Source organism: Athalia rosae, chromosome 3 (genome assembly GCF_917208135.1).
Source record: "Athalia rosae chromosome 3, iyAthRosa1.1, whole genome shotgun sequence".
NCBI classification, from domain to species: domain Eukaryota; kingdom Metazoa; phylum Arthropoda; class Insecta; order Hymenoptera; family Athaliidae; genus Athalia; species Athalia rosae.
Genome location: NC_064028.1, coordinates 1,732,409 through 1,751,832, shown reverse-complemented (window position 1 = coordinate 1,751,832; position 19,424 = coordinate 1,732,409). Strand labels below are relative to the sequence as shown.

The following is a 19,424-nucleotide window of genomic DNA, read 5'->3' as shown; positions in this document are numbered from 1 at the left end:
TCCATTCTGAATGTTGTACAGAGCGTCAAAATTCTTATGGTGGTCGTTTACAGAGAAAGAGCGTCCACAGAGAGGAACGCCGTTGCAAATTCCGAATTTCCAGTTTGGCTTCCTATCAACGCCATCACCGCCGATTTTGGGCCCTGAATGACACTTGGGCCATCCTGATCACTTTAATCACCATAATAATTACTTATTCTTTAGAAATTAAAAGATATTTCGACAATTAAACTTGTGAACAATCAAAATTAACGGCCAAACTAACGCTTGTAAGCACCGAACGACAAAAACAATTGCCGCCGTGCTCTCGTTTTACGAGAGATCGATTTTCGAGATATATCGAAATATTCAAATCTTCGATTCAAAACAAATTTACCGCGCGGTTTAGGTAGTTACGCGCGAAGTATGAATTGAAGTTATGATTTCGTTTATAGGATCTCGTATTAGAATGATATATCCAAGTTATGAGGGAATAATTATTTTACAACGTTTTAATCCATCACTTTTTCTACATGCTTTTGTATTTATTTATTTATTTTTTTCTTGTAATCTTTCAATTCTTTTTTCTCTTCAAATTGTATACCCTAATTTAGTTTTCAAAATGACGATGACTTTTTTAACAAAAAAAGTGTCCTTTTTTCTTCGAAGTTTTAAATATATGTATTTTATTTTTTGCACTTAAATAATCGTTTATTATGTATAATCAAATACTTAGTTAATATATTTAGCTCTTGTCAAATAATTTCAATTTTTTAATATCCAATTGTTAGATCAAAAGATTGCAAAAAAAAAAGCTATCTAATTCTCCGATCTTTTTTTTTTGTTATTCATTTTTTTTTTTCAATTTTGTTTTTTCACCAGGAATTACTTATTTATTTATTGATTACTGTTCTTTCACATGTTTTTCTTTTTTCTTCGGTATTATACAAAACTAATAATAAAATTTTTCTTCTTCTAAATCTTAATATCTAAAACACCACAGAAATACATTTCAAGATGTTAATAGTAGTACTACAATACATCTCATACATCTCAGTGAAACACTGCAATTCTAATTATTATTATTATTATTATTATTACTATGTTCATTAAAATGATTATCATCATCATCATTATAACATAATTATTTTATACCGTTCCCTGAGATGAAAATACAGAGATAAATACACCGTTTTCTTTCGTTGGATTTTTTTTTCTCTATTACACGATGATACCAGAACGAGAAGCTATCATATTGAAATGATTCATCGATTCACGTTATTCGCTGCCTCGTACGAATATGCACTTTTCGTTCGTTAAAAAGTAATTTTCTTGCAGACCATTGTTGAATTTTAAGAAAAGAAGAGTGAAATGAAGAAAAAAAAAGAAAAATAGATTTCTCCTCACAGCATACACTCGCACAGACACAGTGACTCGATAGGAATACATACCAGGCAAACAGGAAGTGAGTTTTCAACTTTCAAAAATAATCATTACAATCTGTACGATTTATCAATTAATAAATAAATTAATTAATTATGTACATTATTATATCCGCTATACAATAAATCCATCGATTATCATCGGATTGTTTCATCGCCTCCCATTTTTCCTTATAATCCTTGAAGATCAAATTCTTTTTCTCCTCGTTGCCAATTATTCTCTTTTGCTTTTTAATTCGTCGCCACTCAAAGTTCAGTTTTTTTCTCCTGCACAACCTCCTCCGAACAGTTTCTGATAAAATAAATCAAAGGGAAAAGAGAACCAAGTTAAATGTCAGCGATAATAACAACTAATTCATATTTCATCACAAAGAAGCTCTTATTAACAAGCTGTGTATGGATTACTGCGAAAGCAAACAAAAATAGTTCGTTAAAAAACTCTGGCGAAACAAACAAAAGGAATTTTAGCAACGAGAAAGATGGTTAGGATTTTTAAATACACCGCAAAGAATATTCAGCCTATTTGTGATTTTTTTTTCTCTGTAGCTGAAAAACACCAATTTTTATTCATTCGGCATTTTTCTGCTTCAGAAATTATTTTTCCAAAATATACACACAGTAATAATACTAATTACAATAACAATAATTATAATAATAGTAATAATGATAATCTAAAAATAATAATAACATTTTCGGTAAGAACTATGAGTAGATTTATGCAATATATCATAGGTCCGTGCGTACACACTTAAAATAATTGTTTAGTAGCACTATTTCGTTGGAGATGAAGGGAATTATGTAGCATGATTGATCGACCAATTAGTTCATTGACTGATTATTGGAATAACGTCTACAATAATCAATAAAATTGATATGAACGTAGTTTTGAAAAATAAATAATATTAACAACTATACATGTTATTAATAATAACAATATCGATAATAATTATAATAATGATAATAATAATAAAAATAATAAGAATAACGATGATGATGATGATGACGATTCTGATGATGATGATGATAGCGCTAATCAAGTAGGTATCATTAATAACATTCACGCTAGAGGAACATACGTTAGCGTATGTTATCATAATACGCATAGGCACAGTTGGTTTTTTTTTTCGGTTTTTTTCCATGTAACGGAGGAGTTTGAATCTATGAATTTCGTGTTTAATCATGTGTTTCACAACCAATTAGTAGTAGGCGAAAAAAAAACACAAAAATTTGTTTCCAAACCGTCGAGTGATAATAAGCAGATCAATTTTGTTTTTTTTAAAAAGAAAAAAAAAAAAAAAAACAGAACAAAGTAGATGTACGGCGCTGATATTAGCAAGCCAAAGATTCGGGATGATGATTATGAATATGAGGCGGTTAAGTTATGATATTTAGCAATAATAGCATCATGAAAATTGGATAAATAATTGTATATCAGTTTTTGTGTTTTATTGCTACAACCTTCTTAATGATGCCATGCTAAGAGAACTGCATTTAGCTTTTCGGGTTGGCTGAACAGACATCGGAGCTACCAATACGTCATCTCTCGTAGGGGAGCCCGAACCGCCATTACCAAGTTCCTACAAGGAGAAATATATCTTTAATCGAAGCAGGATCAGGTGAAGAAGAAAGTTCTTGATTGTTTGTCGATGAAAAATCAGAGAAAAAATCGTACGATCGAAAGATATACTTACAAAAATTGACACAGAATTTTAATCCATAGATGCATGAACAACAATTCATACAATATTAGGTCTGGTTAGATGGTCGTTGAGGGAGAAGAATAGTTTGTAGGCACAAGTAGATGGACCGGGGAGAAGGGATTGAAAAGATAAGAATTGATATAGTTGGAGGATGAAAATGAGAACCATACAACATAAAAATGTCAACTAACGTTAATGTTATTACAGCTGGCTAACCGCATCTGAGCGAGTTGTTGACTTGCGGGTGTCAAACTGTTCGTAGATCCAAAGGGTGACATCATCGTAGACATTGCTCTTTTTAGTTTGCTTGGTGTCTTGTTAAAACTAAAAGCTCGTCCAACTTTCATTCTCGTGCGAGAGGCGAACCTGTGCAAAATTATATCGATTTCATCATTGAATGGTATTCCGTTTGTTTAATAAGATTCTTGAAATTTTTTTTTTTTTATATTTGTTAAAAATCGCAACGCTTCCAGATCCATTACTTTCACTGACATATAGTTTTTTTTTTTCCAAGGTATTTTGTTTTGTCTATTTAGATTTAGATCGAATCCAAATATTCGTTGCATCCTCAATCAGTGAAAATAATGTTTCTGACAAACAAGAGGGTTTTAGCTACAACTGCCACTCGTTCATATTTATCAAACAAGGTCTTGTGTTCTTGAATTTTTCAATTTTAAATAAAGTAATAGCAAATCACGTGCATAAAATAGACTACAGAGAATTAAATTTTTTTTATCAAAAGGTTCACCGTATTTGGAAAAATTGAAGAAAAAAAAAAGAATATATAATAAGAAAATAATAACAACGACTAAATTGAACTGGGCATGCACGTGGTAATGGAATAATAAAAGTTTCGAGTTTTGTCTCTAAACAACAATGCTAATAATTGAAATAAAAATTGTAAGCGTTGATGGGGATTCAAGGATGGGGAAACAAAAGCGAAAATAAAACATAATCAGCCTTGTTGCGTAAACTGACGGCAGTGGGACATGTAACGTGGTTTCACACATGCTATTGAGTAGGAACACATACGGGTCCATATACTCCAGGTAAAAGTTATGAAATAGGCTCCTGCAACCAAACGCGGGTCGACGCCCCATTATTTGTTTGTTCACATGCGACACAAAAGAAACAGAAATAAAAAAGATTCCCACTAATTATAACTTATGGTAACAATAAATTAATTCATCTATGAGAGTTTGATTATAATCTAAATGCACTTCCAATAACAAGGAGCCACGAAATCGGCTCCTCAACTGATACAGAATAGATACCGTGAGAAATATAAAATATTTTAAAAGAAGAAAGAGATAAACGTGAGATGATAAATTGAAGAAAGACTTACTTAAATGCTTTACTCAAAGTTCCTAAAGCTACGTCGCTCGTGTCGATTTCTAACTGATGGGAATCCAGACTGATCAAAAATGTGTCCTGTGGGATGTTGAAAAAAATGTTTTTTTAAATAAGAGTCATCAGCGACTAGTTTTCGAAAATATCATTGTAATTCAAAAGATCTACCGCGTCGGCTTTGCACACGGAGTTGGCCATCTGTCTGCATAGAATTCTTAGATAATTAGTCTTGTTAACTTCCTCGTCCGTAATAGTAAAAGAAAAAAGTTTTTCCTTCAGCTCCTGATTGCTCCGAACCATCAGAGCAAATACTTTATGACATTCTGTAAACAAGCCCCGGAGAGAAACGCTCGTAATTATTCACATATTGAAGAGATCAAATACATAAGGTCTGAAATACACACCGTCAGTTTCTTTGATATCCACAACCCTCTTTATCGTATTGAGCGACAGCATTCTGATATGTTTGTATGGTTTTCCTTGACTAAGCTTTGTGGGATGTAGTCCATTAGCTTCTTTTGGGCTCTTTAGGGAGTTGAAGGCTTTCGATCTCTTTTTACATATTTCTAGCGTGTCGGTGAATAAGAAAAGCACAAGGTGATCCCCCCGTCCACTGAGTCCCTCACCGAGCTCCATAACTTCGCATTTTCCTATGAATGAACGATGTGAAGATACCAGATGGGGCGGGCAGTTGTCTATCTCGTTGAATATGTCAAACATGACCAACTGGCCCTCAGTTTTTCTCTTATCTTCATTTATATACGTCATCACCTCCTTTATGCTACTTATAGACAACTCCAAAGCACTGTGGTCTGGATTGTTTTTATTGGTATGCTTAAGAATATCTGAAAAGCGATATTCAAAACAATTAGATCGGCCACAAAGTGGATTAATTGAAAAAAACTAAAAAAGGAAGAATGAAAAAAGAAGCAAACAAACAGAACTCACCATTTAACAATAAGCTAATACTGGGCAACCTCTGTACAGGTTTAATGAGCAGTTCTTTGAGGCTCTGCCTCCCACATTCTGGTTTGGTTTGACAGATTTTAAGAAACGCGTGAAACCTGGGTTTGTTTTGATCGCATTCCTCCAACATTTCTTTAGTATTTTCAAAGAAATTAACGTATGGAGGATACGCTTTGACCAGGTCTGGAGCATACTTTAAAAATATATTTCCTATGCTAACGTCCTCTACCCAGTGACCAGCATTGTATCGTAGCTCTTCGAGCATCCGTTTGTGCACTTCGTATATCGGAGGAAAATTTCCAAATATTATTTTTGCCTCCGTACTGTTTAAAAGCTCACCACTTGTTTCTATCAGGTCTTCAAGCGGAGATTTAAACAGCTGTAAATTGAATGACATCAAACAGCCAGTCGAATTCGATGTTGAAATATTTTTGTTACTCACCGTCATAATTGTGCTAAGGATTCCGACGTAGTTAGATTCGGTAGTTACAAGTTCTAAGAATACTTGATGTCTAGGGGAAAGATTTTTTCTCGTTGTTTCTGTGCTGGCAGCTTCTACCTCTGGAATAGCTGTCGGTTACCAACTCAATTCAATAAGTCAGTTTCTTCCCTCTCATATTAATGGTCCATGTTAGATAGTTAGTATTTTTTCAATGCATGCAACTTTTTTCTCATAATTTCAACTTCAAATTCCTAAATCAATTATCCGAGCGACAATGGCAGTTAATAAGTGACGTTATTGATGAGGAGGAAAAAAAAAAAGAAAAAAATTGTCTCTCGAAACAGCGGAACCATCATAAGTCGAAGGAAGTCTGATAATCGAAATTTAATGTGACAACCAAAAACATCAATTATTACACAGCACTTACCATCCAGTTGTTTATCTGGGCTCGAAGTGCAGTCTAAAAAACTTCCACTGACACTCAGATGTCCTGCGTCACTTATGCTTGATCTTCGTTTATGGACGGCTGGGGAATCGGCACCATTTTGAACTAGACTAGATAAAGTTTCAGCGAGTCTCTTGCGTTTTCTCCTTGTTGAAGCTGTAGTTGGAGTAGCTGCCTGACTGTCCCTCCGTGCTGTTGCCAACGGTGATACAACAGATTCCAAATACTGAGAATATCAAGCAAATCAAAAATACCAGGGATTTTAGAAAGCTAAGAATTTAAAGCTAAGTTTAAATTTCAGCTCACATCTTCGAACAGGTACTCTTTTTCATCTGCAGCGCCTTCGTTCTGTACGGACGTCCAGAACCACTCAGCTTTCACTATGTGGGCTCTGACGGATGCTAAATCAGGTAGAGAATTCACATTGGACTCATCAACGACCTGTTGAAACGTAAAATTCAATGATGATTGGTCAAACTTTCAAACCAGGCAACGCCCACAATTTACAAGCACAACAGAAGGAAAAAACTGATTCGAATAAAACATATACATTCACAAAACCACTGGTTAGGTATTTTCTATTCCCTGGACAAATCGGTACAAATTTTAGGAAAAGTTCGGATTGGATTTTGGAAATTTTCGGTTGTTAGTATAACTAACAAAGGGAGCCCAGATCCGATCCCCAGTCTGAAACAAGCAAAAAGTACCGGCAAAAAATCCGGATTTTCATTTTCCGTTTCCATTTTCTCTGTGATAGCTTGGTGATCGGCGGTTCTCTGACCAATCCTCCAATTTCTGGTTGTACTAAGATTCGGGCCGAGTGTTCTCTGTGATCTTCGACGAGGAAGGTGAATTTTTGGATACAGGTTTCTAGAATTGGGGATCAAATTCCTGGGGCAAAAATTTGAGGGAAATCCTGCATGGTTAATCATTCTGTGAAGCAGGAGGGTTCGAAATCTTGAGAATTGAGGATGAGCAGGTACAGAATTCTTCCTAAAAATCTTTGTTGTCATCTTGAAATTTGATAAATTGGGTTGTGAATGATTTCTGAAGAATATTTTGCTTCTGGTGGAGGGCAATGGCTTGCTAACCAAGATACATGACTTTGACTTCTTCCATAAAGTTTTTTTAGACCGATTTTTTGGCTGGATGATATTCAGGGGAGTTACCGATTCAATGCTCTTAAACGATTTCTTCTCTTTCTTCATTTCAGTGGTGATTTTGAATAAGGAAGACGAAGAAGTGTCATCATCTTCTCGGCAGAAATTACTACAGGTAGAGAATAGCTGAGACGAATTTAGAGAAACAAAACCCTCGTCAGATCCCTGAGAAGTTCTAGTTGAGCTCGAAATATTAGCAATAAAATCAAAAGCGTAGTCGCAAGAGTCGTCAGGAATGAAAGAAGTGCTATCCAAAGAAATAGCAGAATCATATTGACTGGATGTTTCGTTCATACCACTGTTGGATTGTCGCGTGCACTCGCGATGATCAGAAAAAGTTTCACTGTTTTTTTTGCATTTAGGATTGTCAAGATCTTGGCCAGAGTCTTTAAAATGGGAAGAAACAGTCTCTGCGTTACCATTTCTCTTATCAATTGTCGGAATTTGGTTTGTGTAGGGGTTATAATAAGTGAAGGAAAATGGTGGGTATTTTGAGCGGACAGGAATTGAATTAGTTTCAACTGATTTTGAAGTACCACAGTTGTCGTCTTTGTCAGTTACCTAGATCGCAAATTGTGCAGCAGTAAAAACGTTAGCGAAGCTTGTTGAAGCCAGATTCTAAGAAATTCATTAAAATATTGAAAAAGCCGAACTTGAACATACCACATGTGTACAATTAGGGTCGTCAATTTCTGCGGGTTCTCCGCCCTGTTGCTGCAAGACCTCGCACATGTGTTTTTTTTCCTCATCAGGAAAACCGAAAAAGCAGACTTTTGCGCCAAAGAAGGGTTTCAACTTGTGAGCTGCTATCTGCACAGAAATTTAAAAAGATGGATCAATTTCTGTTTTACTTTATCTGCTCGAAAATGTTTCAGAATTTAGAAATTGTAGGATTAATCACCAGTTTGTCATTGGAACCAAAACTTGTGAGATCGTCCCTTGCATCCCAAAGTGCGGTAACCCAATCCATGGACATAATTGGAACCCTGAATGTGACGGCATATCTGTATTTGTCACCCCCGCAGCAGTTTGCTATCAAGTGCGTTACTTTTACACCCATTTCTTTCCTTATGCTACCGCCCATACTGTGGATCATGTTGATCAACTTTGTCTGTAATGAAAGCGTCACAGTATGGTTTGGATGATTTTTCAGAGGCTTGTAAAAAAAAAAAAGGCGATAAAAATAAAATTACCAATTCTTCTTTTTTCCTAAACCCGGTAAAAACAACAACAGATCCCAACATTGCTTGGGTGTACATTGGCCGGTTTATACTGGGCAGTGAATCCTTTTTTTCAGCCAACTGGAGCAGAGCAGTTGGCCCAAGTATCCTGCAGAAATAATAAATGACAATGTTGAATCATCACATTGAATTTGTTCCATCACATTGCTGTGTTTTCACTGTTTTTTTGACTGCTTTCATACCTATGGGCGCTTTTGTGAAGAGCATCGTATTCGGGACCTTCAAATTTCATAAGTATGAAATAAGTGCAATATGTTGTATCTTCCAAATACTCCGTTCCTGTTTCTGACTTCAATACAGGGACACTGAACTGCTGGGCAGCTGCTCCAAGCGCTGGGTCTTCTCCTGTGCTTCCAACTAGGCATATTCTCTTTTTGCGGGGTATTATCAGCGCTGATGGTGCAAACAGAGAAATGCTTTCAAACCAAAAGAAAATGATATAATTCTTTGAGAAAAGTGACCTGAATTTATACCGTAATTTTTGTAATATGTCTGCATTACTGAATATGTTGTGATTCTGATGTAAAATCAAGTGTTTTCAAACAATCATCATCAGTTACTCATAACTGTTACCATCTGGCTTCTTAATTGGTAGCCGATTGTTGGTTGAGGATTGTTATCTCTCTTGGCAATAATTTTGTATGTACGTAATAGCTGAACCGAATGCATGTAGCCTAGTTATTATCAGTATTCATACTCTGAGATAATATCAATCGTGTAGAAAATGAAATACTGATACATATATAAAATCTCCCCTCTCCTAACTAAAAATAAACTTATCAGCTCAAACAGGTGTTAAAGGTGAATAAAAACGTTTGCTAAGTAACATCAATTCATTATTCGAAGTCTACGACTCGATCTTTGCCCATCCCCATGAATTTTAATGCTTAAAACGAGAGGATTCAAGGCTCAAAGTACAAGGATCACGAGTCTATGCCTGAGAGAATATTAATAAAATGAGAGAGCACAAGAAAATTGAAGAGCTGCTACTAGACAATTAGCGACAACGGTAATGATGTAGTTGAATATGTTCTTTTTTGCCAATGCAAACAACCAGACATTTATGTATGTAGTCAGGTGGTATCGATGTAACGTATCATGTAGGTTATTTGATCAGATATAATAATCATTATAGGCAGTTTTTGAAAGACCTGATCAGTTGGGGGGGTTATAGTGCCCAACATAATATGTATCAGAGAATGATTAACTCACGCTCGGTCTTTGCTGCCTCCTCACTATTTATATCGCTTGTACTGCTGTGAACGCTTTGCTCTTCCATTTTGGCTAACCACTGATACACAAATACTAATATACTAATACTTCACAATTACACAAGTTTAAAAAACTTTTCACTGGTTTTATTGGTTTATGATCTGATGATAAAAGAAAAATGTTACTTTTAAAAGTCTAGATAGGAGAGGTTAACAAAAAGATAAAAAATGAATAAGCCTCTGACTACTCCTATCTTGAATCCTATTTGTAGTCATCTTCTTATTATTTTGGTTTTTGTTTGTTTTTAGCTTTCAATTTTTGTTGAGTTTCCGAGACGCATCGAGCGCTACACGATTTTAAACTTTGATTAATTATCGATTACCTGGCATCTATTGATTGTTTGAAATGATTATTTATAATATGCATACACAGGACGAGGGGACGATGACGGATCGTAGTCTAGCATTATGATGTTATGTATTTACAACGTGCATTATCATACGAATATCCAGGATTTGGGCACGCGCACCACATCCCATAAACATCCACGACAAGAAGCAGCAGCAGAAGAAGATGAAGCATGAAGATGAAAATGATTAATAATAGTGAGGGGAAAATTCCTTGAGATAATCATTTGAAGTCCATTTTTACACGCCGCACTGAGCGTTCTTTAGTTTTTCTTTATATCGAAATGGATTCTTTTCTACTTTTCTTTGACTGTGCGAAATCCGCCGAAAATTATTATTATAAATTTTCAGAGGACGACGACGACGACGACGTTGAGTTAAAACACGATACGACAGACGCACGATAGCCACTCGCGACTTTTGCTCATAAAAACCTGAGATTTTATTTTAGTAACAACTTTCAGCGTATAGTTAACAATTCCAGGGGGTCATCTAATGATTATCGACACTGAAGATGGTAGAAATTTATGAGAAAATTTAGGAATTCACACACACAATGGCAAGATTAGCCATTACAGCACTCGGCAGCAGCAACGAGTAACAATTTATTTCATGGCCGTTAAAAACGGCAGCACTGCAGTCTCTTGCTCGAATTTCTATGATGGTAAAAATGTTTTCTTTATAACCTGATCTTTGAATTTACGTAAAGCGTCTTGCGTATCGTGGTTACGTTATGTTGAGGTGGACCAATCCTTGCAGTCCACGAAAAATCACGGAGAGCTGCGGAGGTGTGCGACAGACCGACTTGAAAAGCGCGTTGAACCACAAAGCCAAACCGATCATCGACGACGACACTAGACGACTCCCATCTCTGTACATTTATTACTGCAAATTGAAATATTGAATCCATATTGAACGGAGGTATCTGTAGAGATGATTCGGACTTTTCCAGGTAACGTAATCAAATTATTAAATTTAGCCGGTTTTTCACATTTAACCAGCTATTCTGATTCACTTGTATTGATAAGCCATCTACCTATGTTCTTTTACTCATTTTACTAATTTACTGTCCATCTCTTGCACCTGCAGCTGCATTCGGATTGTTGCTGCTGATTGCGGCCTCCGAAGCTCTATATCCAAGTAGTTCTGATGTTGTAGACCTAACACCAAGCAATTTTGACCGCTTAGTGTTGCAAAGCGACCATGTTTGGATTGTTGAATTTTATGCACCATGGTGTGGACACTGTCAACAGCTAGTACCCGAATATGGCAAAGCTGCAACAGCTCTCAAGGTAAAAACAAGCTTATCAAGCTCTAATTCATATTTAATTTAATTTCTAACTATCCACAGGGTGTCATTAAAGTTGGAGCAGTAAACGCTGATGAGCACAAATCCTTGGCAGGAAAATATTCTGTACAAGGTTTCCCGACTATTAAAGTATTTGGTTCAGATAAAAACAAACCTGAGGATTACAATGGAGCACGAACAGCCCAGGCTTTTGTTGATGCAGGAATTAATGCAGCGAAACAAAAAATACAGGCTGCTTTGGGTGGCAAAAAAAGCAGCTCTGGTTCAAAGGTTTGCTCAATTTGATGTCCCGACTGGCAAATGATTCCAGTATGGCTCTTCAATCATGACTTCCTGAACGCTGATACTTTGTTACAGACAGGTAGCTCCAAAGATGTAATCGAACTTACCGATGCAAACTTTGATAAACTAGTACTTGGATCGGAAGATATGTGGCTGGTTGAATTTTATGCTCCTTGGTGCGGACACTGCAAGAACTTGGCACCTCATTGGGAGTCTGCGGCTTCTGAACTCAAAGGAAAAGTGAAACTGGGAGCCTTAGATGCCACAGTGCACACTTTGAAGGTAGTTATTGTTGTCATTATACTCAACCCTAATTTTTATATCTGTCTGGCTATTACCTGTAAACAGATCGATTCGATTTTGTACAATTTTTTTCCTAGGCAAGTGAATATGGAGTACAGGGTTACCCAACGGTAAAATTCTTTGCCCCGGGTAAAAAAGATTCCGATTCAGTTGGGGAATACGACGGAGGACGCACCAGTAGCGACATTGTAAACTGGGCTATCGAAAAACTTGCCGAGAATATCCCTGCCCCTGAAATTGTGCAAATATTGAACGAGCGGACTTTGAAAGATACTTGTGAGAGTCGACCTCTGTGTGTGGTTTCGGTGCTTCCTCACATTCTCGACTGTCAGGCAGATTGCAGAAACGGATATTTGAAGGTCTTGAAAAATTTGGGTGAAAAGTACAAGAAGAAGATGTGGGGGTGAGTGTGGAGATATTGAATGAAATTTCTTTTAGATTCGTCAAATAATTTTTTTAACGTTCTTTAGATGGGTGTGGGCCGAGGCTGGTACTCAACCAAATATTGAAGAAGCGTTGGAAATCGGTGGTTTCGGTTACCCGGCCATGGCAGTTGTGAATGTTAAAAAGATGAAATATTCACTCTTAAGGGGAAGCTTTTCTGAAGATGGTATCGGCGAGTTCTTGAGGGACTTGAGCTACGGCCGAGGTGGTACCGCACCTTTGAAGGGAGCCCAGTTGCCACCCATTTACGAAACAGAGCCATGGGATGGAAAAGATGGCGAGCCCCCTCAGGAAGAAGACATAGATTTGAGTGATATTGACCTCGATGAAAAAGACGAACTCTAGATCATGTATAAAGTTTCCAAAGACAGTAAAAACAATGAATAATTGAACTTCAATCGATATCGATTGAATGTCGAAACGTGTTGGCGATATGGAGACTGATCTGATGGTAAAGATGATGACTTGAAAGCACATCACAAAATGTATCGCGATCACGAATCCACGGGAGTTTCGATTGAAATCATTGTATTGTCAGTGCATTCCTAATATAAGGTTTTTTTCATATTTTTTTTTTCCAAAACGGAAATATTAATAAGCCTAAAAACTGTTACGTAAATACATATTTTAACGATCTTCTTCCTTGGGACAAATGCCGTCTTCCGAAAAGCAGAAAAGAAAACCTGAAGGTCATCCTTACCATTATAATCGTAATTACTGATAATTTTTAACATCATCATTATGAGTATTGTTAATAACGAAATATAACGATTGTGTTTTGTATTCCTTAAACTCATTTCATATATATATTGAATACCTCGGAGTGCCCCCGATAAATCAAAAGAAACATGCAACGTTTGCCTTGTGTGACTCTAATTAAACTTGAATTTCTTCTGGCGGCAAACTTATAAGCTCACTGAGGGTCTGAGACGGAGCACAAAAATTTGTCAACCCCATGGATATTTTTGCGAATAAATTATCTCACAATATCCCATTCCACTTATTTATTGATATTTCAATAATAGTTCTTATGATTCGCAATCGTGTCCTAAGCAGTGCGAGGAATCTGCCTGGTTACGATTGAACGTAAGAATATGATTTAACTCGTAAGAAAAAAAATCAATAACAACTATATTGAGTGTTTCATGAATTGTCTACCTCAAAAAATGTGGTCACGATGAAAGTGCTGCGTATTGCTTGTAAGCCTTTTCCCAAAACTCTGCACGTTTCGCGTTTGGGTTAACCTCAAGCTTACTATCCCTTCCTGAGATGTGCAAATAATTGAATCTGTCCGCCGTTGTAGGCTTCCAGTCGAGTTCCAGTCGACTTCCAGTCCAGTCTCCCTTTGGAGTTGGATTGCTGTAGACAAAAGATTAGGGATAATACTAAGAAAAATACCTCTTAAATTTGTCACAGATACTTACCCATATTTAGCAAAGTTAGTCCACAGCCGTACCATCATTAACATGACGTCTTCGTCTTCTGAAGCCGGCTCTGCCTTTCTCCAAAAGAGGAGTTGATGGTTGAATAGATAACCGAGTTCATCTCCATGCGCCGCACCTGATTAATTATTGATGTTAAAAAAATGCAAAACAATAAAAAGTTGATGGTTGCAAGGCAATCATCAGCAACTGAGGAGGTAAAACGCACCAGGAAGGCTTATTTTGAAGAAATATTTCAGAAGATTCAATCCACCATCATAAGAGAAAAGATAAAAATATATCGGGCTTTGACCCACAGAGAGCTGGAGTTTGGTCGCTATGTTTATCCCTGCGACAAAAGTCGTATCTGTGTAAAGCTGAAACGAAGACAAATTTTGCTAAGTAGAAATAACAGAGCTTACGTGATTTCATAAAAGTAAGAATCAACTTACATCGACTAGATTCGATATATTGTCAGTCCCGATTGGTTTATCCTCAAAGTAAAAAGTCCTGATTGATTTTCCTAGAGCATTTCTGAACTCTTCGTTTTTGATATCACGCGGAACGTATCTCGCAGTGTCTTCGTAAGCAGCGTTCATTGTCTCTGGTTTCGTTAACTCTGAAATAATAATTATTAAGTTACAATGGCCACATTAGCAGAAAAATTAAGACATATCGATCGGTTTTAGTCGTAGACCCACTTTGATTTATCGCAATCCATGCATGCGTCGAAATATTCGAATTTTCTCGGTCTACATGGGAGCCCGAGCTTTGCTGGAGTAAGTAGCCAGCAGCGTAGCGCTTTGTTGTGAAACGTCACCTTCAGGGCTGAGCAGAGGTGACGCCCCACAACAAACCCCCTCACTCGTGGCTACCTGACTCCAGCAAAGCTCGGGTTTGCTGGTGAATTGAGAAATTCGAATATTTCGACCCATGCATGGATTGCGACGAATCAAAGTGGGTCTACGACTAAAACCACTCGATATGTCTTGTAATTTTTCTGCTCCCAACAGCGAGTAATTGATGATTACTCGATCGATTGCATGAGTAGATGATTTTGGCTTTCAGATTTGGATTCCTGAGCTGATTATACGTGAGATTACTCTTGAAAAACCAAAAAGAAATTCGATTTTTGAGCAAAAACTAAATCATTGTTTTAATTGGGTTTAATACGCTTTTCTGACGTATTTTGACCTCAGGAATCCGAATCTGAAAGAAAAATCGATGTATCTCTAAAATTGACCGAGTTATCGCCAATTTTCAGCTTTTCGGGGTCAAAAATAAAAAATTGATTTTTTAGTCTATCTTAATGTAATTTGAGCTCAGGAATGCGAATTCGAAAGAAAAAATGATCTATCTGCAAAAATGACCGAGTTATCGCCGAATAATCGCATTTTTTTGCATAAATTTGAGGATATCTCGAAGGGAAAAAATCGTAGCTCAATTTGGACAACGGATTCGTGTTCCTGGGGTCAAAATACTTAAGAAAAGTGCCATATGGTCAATTTTAAAAAATAAAAATTTTTGGTCAAAATTTGAAAAAATCGTAAGGGGTACCCCTTGGAAAAATCTCAAATTTTGGCCAAAAATTTTTATTTTTTAAAATTGATCGTATGGCACTTTTCTTATGTATTTTGACCTCAGGAACACGAATCCGTTGTCCAAATTGAGCTACGATTTTTTCCCTTCGAGATATCCTCAAATTTATGCAAAAAAATGCGATTATTCGGCGATAACTCGGTCATTTTTTAAGATAGATCATTTTTTCTTTCGGATTCGCATTCCTGAGCTCAAATTACATTAATATAGACTAAAAAATCAATTTTTTATTTTTGACCCCAAAAAGCTGAAAATTGGCGATAACTCGGTCAATTTTAGAGATACATCGATTTTTCTTTCAGATTCGGATTCCTGAGGTCAAAATACGTCAGAAAAGCATATTAAACCCAATTAAAACAATGATTTAGTTTTTGCTCAAAAATCGAATTTCTTTTTGGTTTTTCAAGAGTAATCTCACGTATAATCAGCTCAGGAATCCAAATCTGAAAGCCAAAATCATCTACTCATGCAATCGATCGAGTAATCATCAATTACTCGCTGTTGGGAGCAGAAAAATTACAAGACATATCGAGTGGTTTTAGTCGTGGCCCCACTTTGATTCGTCGCATGGGTCAAAATATTCGAAGTTCTCAATTCAGCAGCAAACCCGAGCTTACAACTGGAGTCAGGTAGCCACGGGCGCGCGGTTTGTTGTGGGGCGTCACCTCTGTTCAGCCCTGAAGGTGACGTTTCACAACAAAGCGCTACGCTGCTGGCTACCTGACTCCAGCAAAGTGCGGGCTCTCTCGTAGACCGAGAAATCAAAAAATGACATGCTCTTTTTTTGACTCAAAATTGAAGTTGAGTAAAAAACAATCACAATCGACAATTTTTTTATATTTTCTATGATTTTTGACCAAAAAAAAAATTTTTTTGCGGGAAGTACCCCACTTGATTAATTATTTATTCGAAAAACGAGTGGGCTACCTCAAAATATCAAGTAAAAAATTTTTTTCCATGTTTAAAAAATTTCCTTTTTTCATAACGTACAAATTCTGCCCCCATGCTAAGAAAATAAAAAAAAAAAAAAATTTTTCAACCCACCCTAATATTTACACACCTTTCATGAACAAGTATCCTTCGTGACTCGTGTATCCTGTGATGTAAGGTACCTTGTTAAATTTTCCAGAGCGTATAATCTCCATTGGATGGTCCGGAAGAAATGCTTCATCTACATTGACTCCAGTCTCAACAGACGGGGTGTACAAGAACGCTACACGCGTACGTACTTCCTGAAGGTTGTCGAAGAGATCATAAACTATACAATCTCATCTCTCAAAATGCAAACAAATCTGATATTTATTACCTCCGAAGTTCTCAAAGTTGACTGAATTTTAATAATATCCCCATAAGGTGCAGTTTTTAGAAATTGTAATGCCAGTCTTTTATCCCCATCGATATTCTTAGCACCAAGACATTCCGCAAGTCTGATCGTATTGTTTGAAACGTTGTGCGATATCACCCATGGATTGGCACCAGAGCCGCTTTGTCCAATGGCTTGTGAAAAAAGTCCTAAAGCAGAATCGACAAAGCTGGCGGTAAATCACCAATGATCTGAATACAAACAAACTTGAGTGTGTCACTTAACTAACCTGCCGACAAGGGCGATAGAAGATGGAGATGCACAGAAGCTCCACCAGCACTTTCTCCAAAAAGAGTAACTCTTTCTGGGTCACCACCAAAATGTTTTATGTTTCTTCGGACCCATCGAAGTGCAGCAACCTGATCCTTAAGCCCTGCATTTCCAGGAGCTTCATCATCTTCGATAGATAGGAACCCTGCGTGCAACAGGTTATTTATATATTTTTGGATAAGCATGGAGTCTTCTCTTGATTAGAAATATACCTAAAGCACCCAGACGGTAATTCAATGTGACAAGTACCACTCCTGCTTCAAGGAGATAGTTAGAACCATAAACTTCCTCGTTACCAGACCCCAAAACAAAACCTCCCCCATGTATCCAAACCATAACAGGAAGCAAGGGACCCTCCGAAGACACCGAAGGAGTGTAAACATTCAGGTATAAACAGTCCTCTTGGCCACGAAGAAACCCAAAGGCCAAATCCAGGTGTGGACATACGTTTCCGTGGGATAGAGCATCCCGAACCCCAGCCCATGCTGCTTCTTCTTCGGGAGCCTATAAATCAACGAATCAATGTAATCAAACTCTTGATCATGCATTCAGGTGTTGCATTAATTCTTAATATTTTTAAAAACATGGCATTTTGGAGGCTGTGATTTGGTAATCGGATTTGAAAACATTTCATTGATAATAAATCCAGCTCACCTTTTTCTTGGAATAGTTACTAATATCAAAGTTATCACGAGTAAGTTTTCCACCTAGTCTATTATTCTAACCTAGTATTTGGCAACCACTGAGCCTCCAGACTTCAGGTTCAACAATACCTGTCTACAGGTGTTTCAAACGGTCGCATAATTACCGGCAGATTGACTAGCGGGTTCAAAAACTAGCACTGACGTCGCGTGACCTCAATTAATATGTGTGTGTATAACCGTACAGGTTATACATATGTATAGCAGTGGCTTATACCGATCTAGTACATGAACGTGAACTTGTTCCAATACTTAGAGAAACTGTTGAAGGTCAGCGTTTCTCGGTCAGCTGAGGAATTTTGGAACGGTAATTATGGAGTACCTGAATACTGCATTCCGTAATTCTGGGTGTTCCTTATTGACGATTATCCGAATCTGTCTAATAATGGGATGACGACGATTCAAAGTAATCGAATATAGTCTGAAATTGCACCGACCTTGAACCTTCGTTCTCCAACTGGTGGTTTGGCGTAGGGAATGCCTTTAAAAGCGTAATAATCAGCGTTTGATCTTCCGGTTGTTGTTTTAAATCCCTTCAAAATCCCCTTGTCAATTTGCACCTCTACATAATCGTAGGTGAAATGTCGGTTATATAAAAAAACTATAACAAAGGATAGCACCGGAACTATTGTAGTGAGTTTTTTCATTTTGAGCCTATTTATTAGTTAACAAAAACGATTTGTCACTTTTTTGCAGTAGCGGTACGCTGGACAGCGTTCGGTCTGTCTAAGAATTATATGGAGACTGAAGATCGACGATTTCAAAGCCGATTATTCCCGCCACTATCTAAACAGGCTTGAAAATGATAGACGGATGATGGGGGATATGGATAATACTTCGGCCAAAGCGATTGGCGTAATCGAATTCAGATTTGCTCATTTCAAAATGATACCTCGGCTGTTTATAAAAAATTATGACGATAATGACAAGCAGATTCTGTTATCGCCTTAAGTAGATATTTTATATTCTGTTACGTACTTATCGCGCTATGAATCTCGGATATAGGTTTACATTTCCCTTGATCGAAGTTTAGGGACCGAAGTTCCTTTTGAGAAATGAGTTTATACATTTCACGTGATAGATTTATCAATTTTATGCTTTGGAGATATGGATTTCGGGATCGTCCAACGATCGCAATGGATCTCAAGCTCTATCGAGATGTAAAGTTTGACGTCCATTATTCATTATGTGATTATAACATTTGAATGATAAAAATAACAAGCAATTGTATAACTTGCAGTACAACGATGACACATCATTAATTGTTTCACAAACAGGTAGTGCAGACTCCTTAAATACTTTCTAATTGTACGCATTTGCAAAACAAAATTATGCTGCGTTATACTCGTATAACTGAAGTTTAATTCGAAAACGAGTTTAGAATTAAA

At 36.9% G+C, this 19,424-nt stretch overlaps 3 protein-coding genes across 10 annotated transcripts; 1 reads left to right on the top strand and 2 right to left on the bottom strand.

The window, feature by feature from the left end:
* Positions 1 to 476: 476 nt before the first annotated feature.
* Positions 477 to 10,931, bottom strand: LOC105685451 (protein ECT2). 7 transcript variants are annotated; one of them, XM_012399529.3, is made up of 17 exons: positions 9,938 to 10,931; positions 8,908 to 9,118; positions 8,678 to 8,813; positions 8,386 to 8,595; positions 8,148 to 8,294; positions 7,032 to 8,045; positions 6,631 to 6,765; positions 6,307 to 6,550; positions 5,880 to 6,007; positions 5,420 to 5,816; positions 4,876 to 5,316; positions 4,640 to 4,794; positions 4,467 to 4,552; positions 4,154 to 4,192; positions 3,313 to 3,487; positions 2,880 to 2,998; positions 477 to 1,713 (listed from the first exon to the last, which is right to left on the bottom strand). In XM_012399529.3, exons 1-17 carry the CDS (start codon positions 10,002 to 10,004, stop codon positions 1,668 to 1,670), a joined length of 3,750 nt encoding a protein of 1,249 aa, XP_012254952.2. In that variant the 5' UTR covers positions 10,005 to 10,931; the 3' UTR covers positions 477 to 1,667. The 7 variants fall into 7 exon arrangements, with proteins under 7 accessions (XP_012254952.2, XP_012254951.2, XP_048507548.1 ...); XM_012399528.3 differs by having other exon boundaries at positions 4,100 to 4,192; positions 5,880 to 5,998; XM_048651591.1 differs by lacking the exon at positions 9,938 to 10,931 and adding an exon at positions 9,199 to 9,899 and having other exon boundaries at positions 4,100 to 4,192.
* Positions 10,932 to 11,135: 204 nt separating this feature from the next.
* Positions 11,136 to 13,671, top strand: LOC105685454 (protein disulfide-isomerase A6 homolog). The gene is made up of 6 exons (XM_012399533.3): positions 11,136 to 11,296; positions 11,434 to 11,636; positions 11,696 to 11,923; positions 12,011 to 12,217; positions 12,316 to 12,641; positions 12,709 to 13,671. Exons 1-6 carry the CDS (start codon positions 11,278 to 11,280, stop codon positions 13,025 to 13,027), a joined length of 1,302 nt encoding a protein of 433 aa, XP_012254956.1. The 5' UTR covers positions 11,136 to 11,277; the 3' UTR covers positions 13,028 to 13,671.
* Positions 13,672 to 18,839, bottom strand: LOC105685453 (juvenile hormone esterase). 2 transcript variants are annotated; one of them, XM_020852148.2, is made up of 9 exons: positions 18,474 to 18,839; positions 17,548 to 17,839; positions 17,295 to 17,480; positions 17,009 to 17,214; positions 16,763 to 16,934; positions 14,556 to 14,722; positions 14,333 to 14,480; positions 14,107 to 14,242; positions 13,672 to 14,041 (listed from the first exon to the last, which is right to left on the bottom strand). In XM_020852148.2, the coding sequence occupies exons 1-9, from the start codon at positions 18,681 to 18,683 to the stop codon at positions 13,855 to 13,857; spliced, it is 1,704 nt and encodes a 567-aa protein (XP_020707807.2). In that variant the 5' UTR covers positions 18,684 to 18,839; the 3' UTR covers positions 13,672 to 13,854. The 2 variants fall into 2 exon arrangements, with proteins under 2 accessions (XP_020707807.2, XP_048507555.1); XM_048651598.1 differs by lacking the exon at positions 18,474 to 18,839 and adding an exon at positions 17,990 to 18,142.
* Between the last annotated feature and the right edge of the window lie 585 nt (positions 18,840 to 19,424).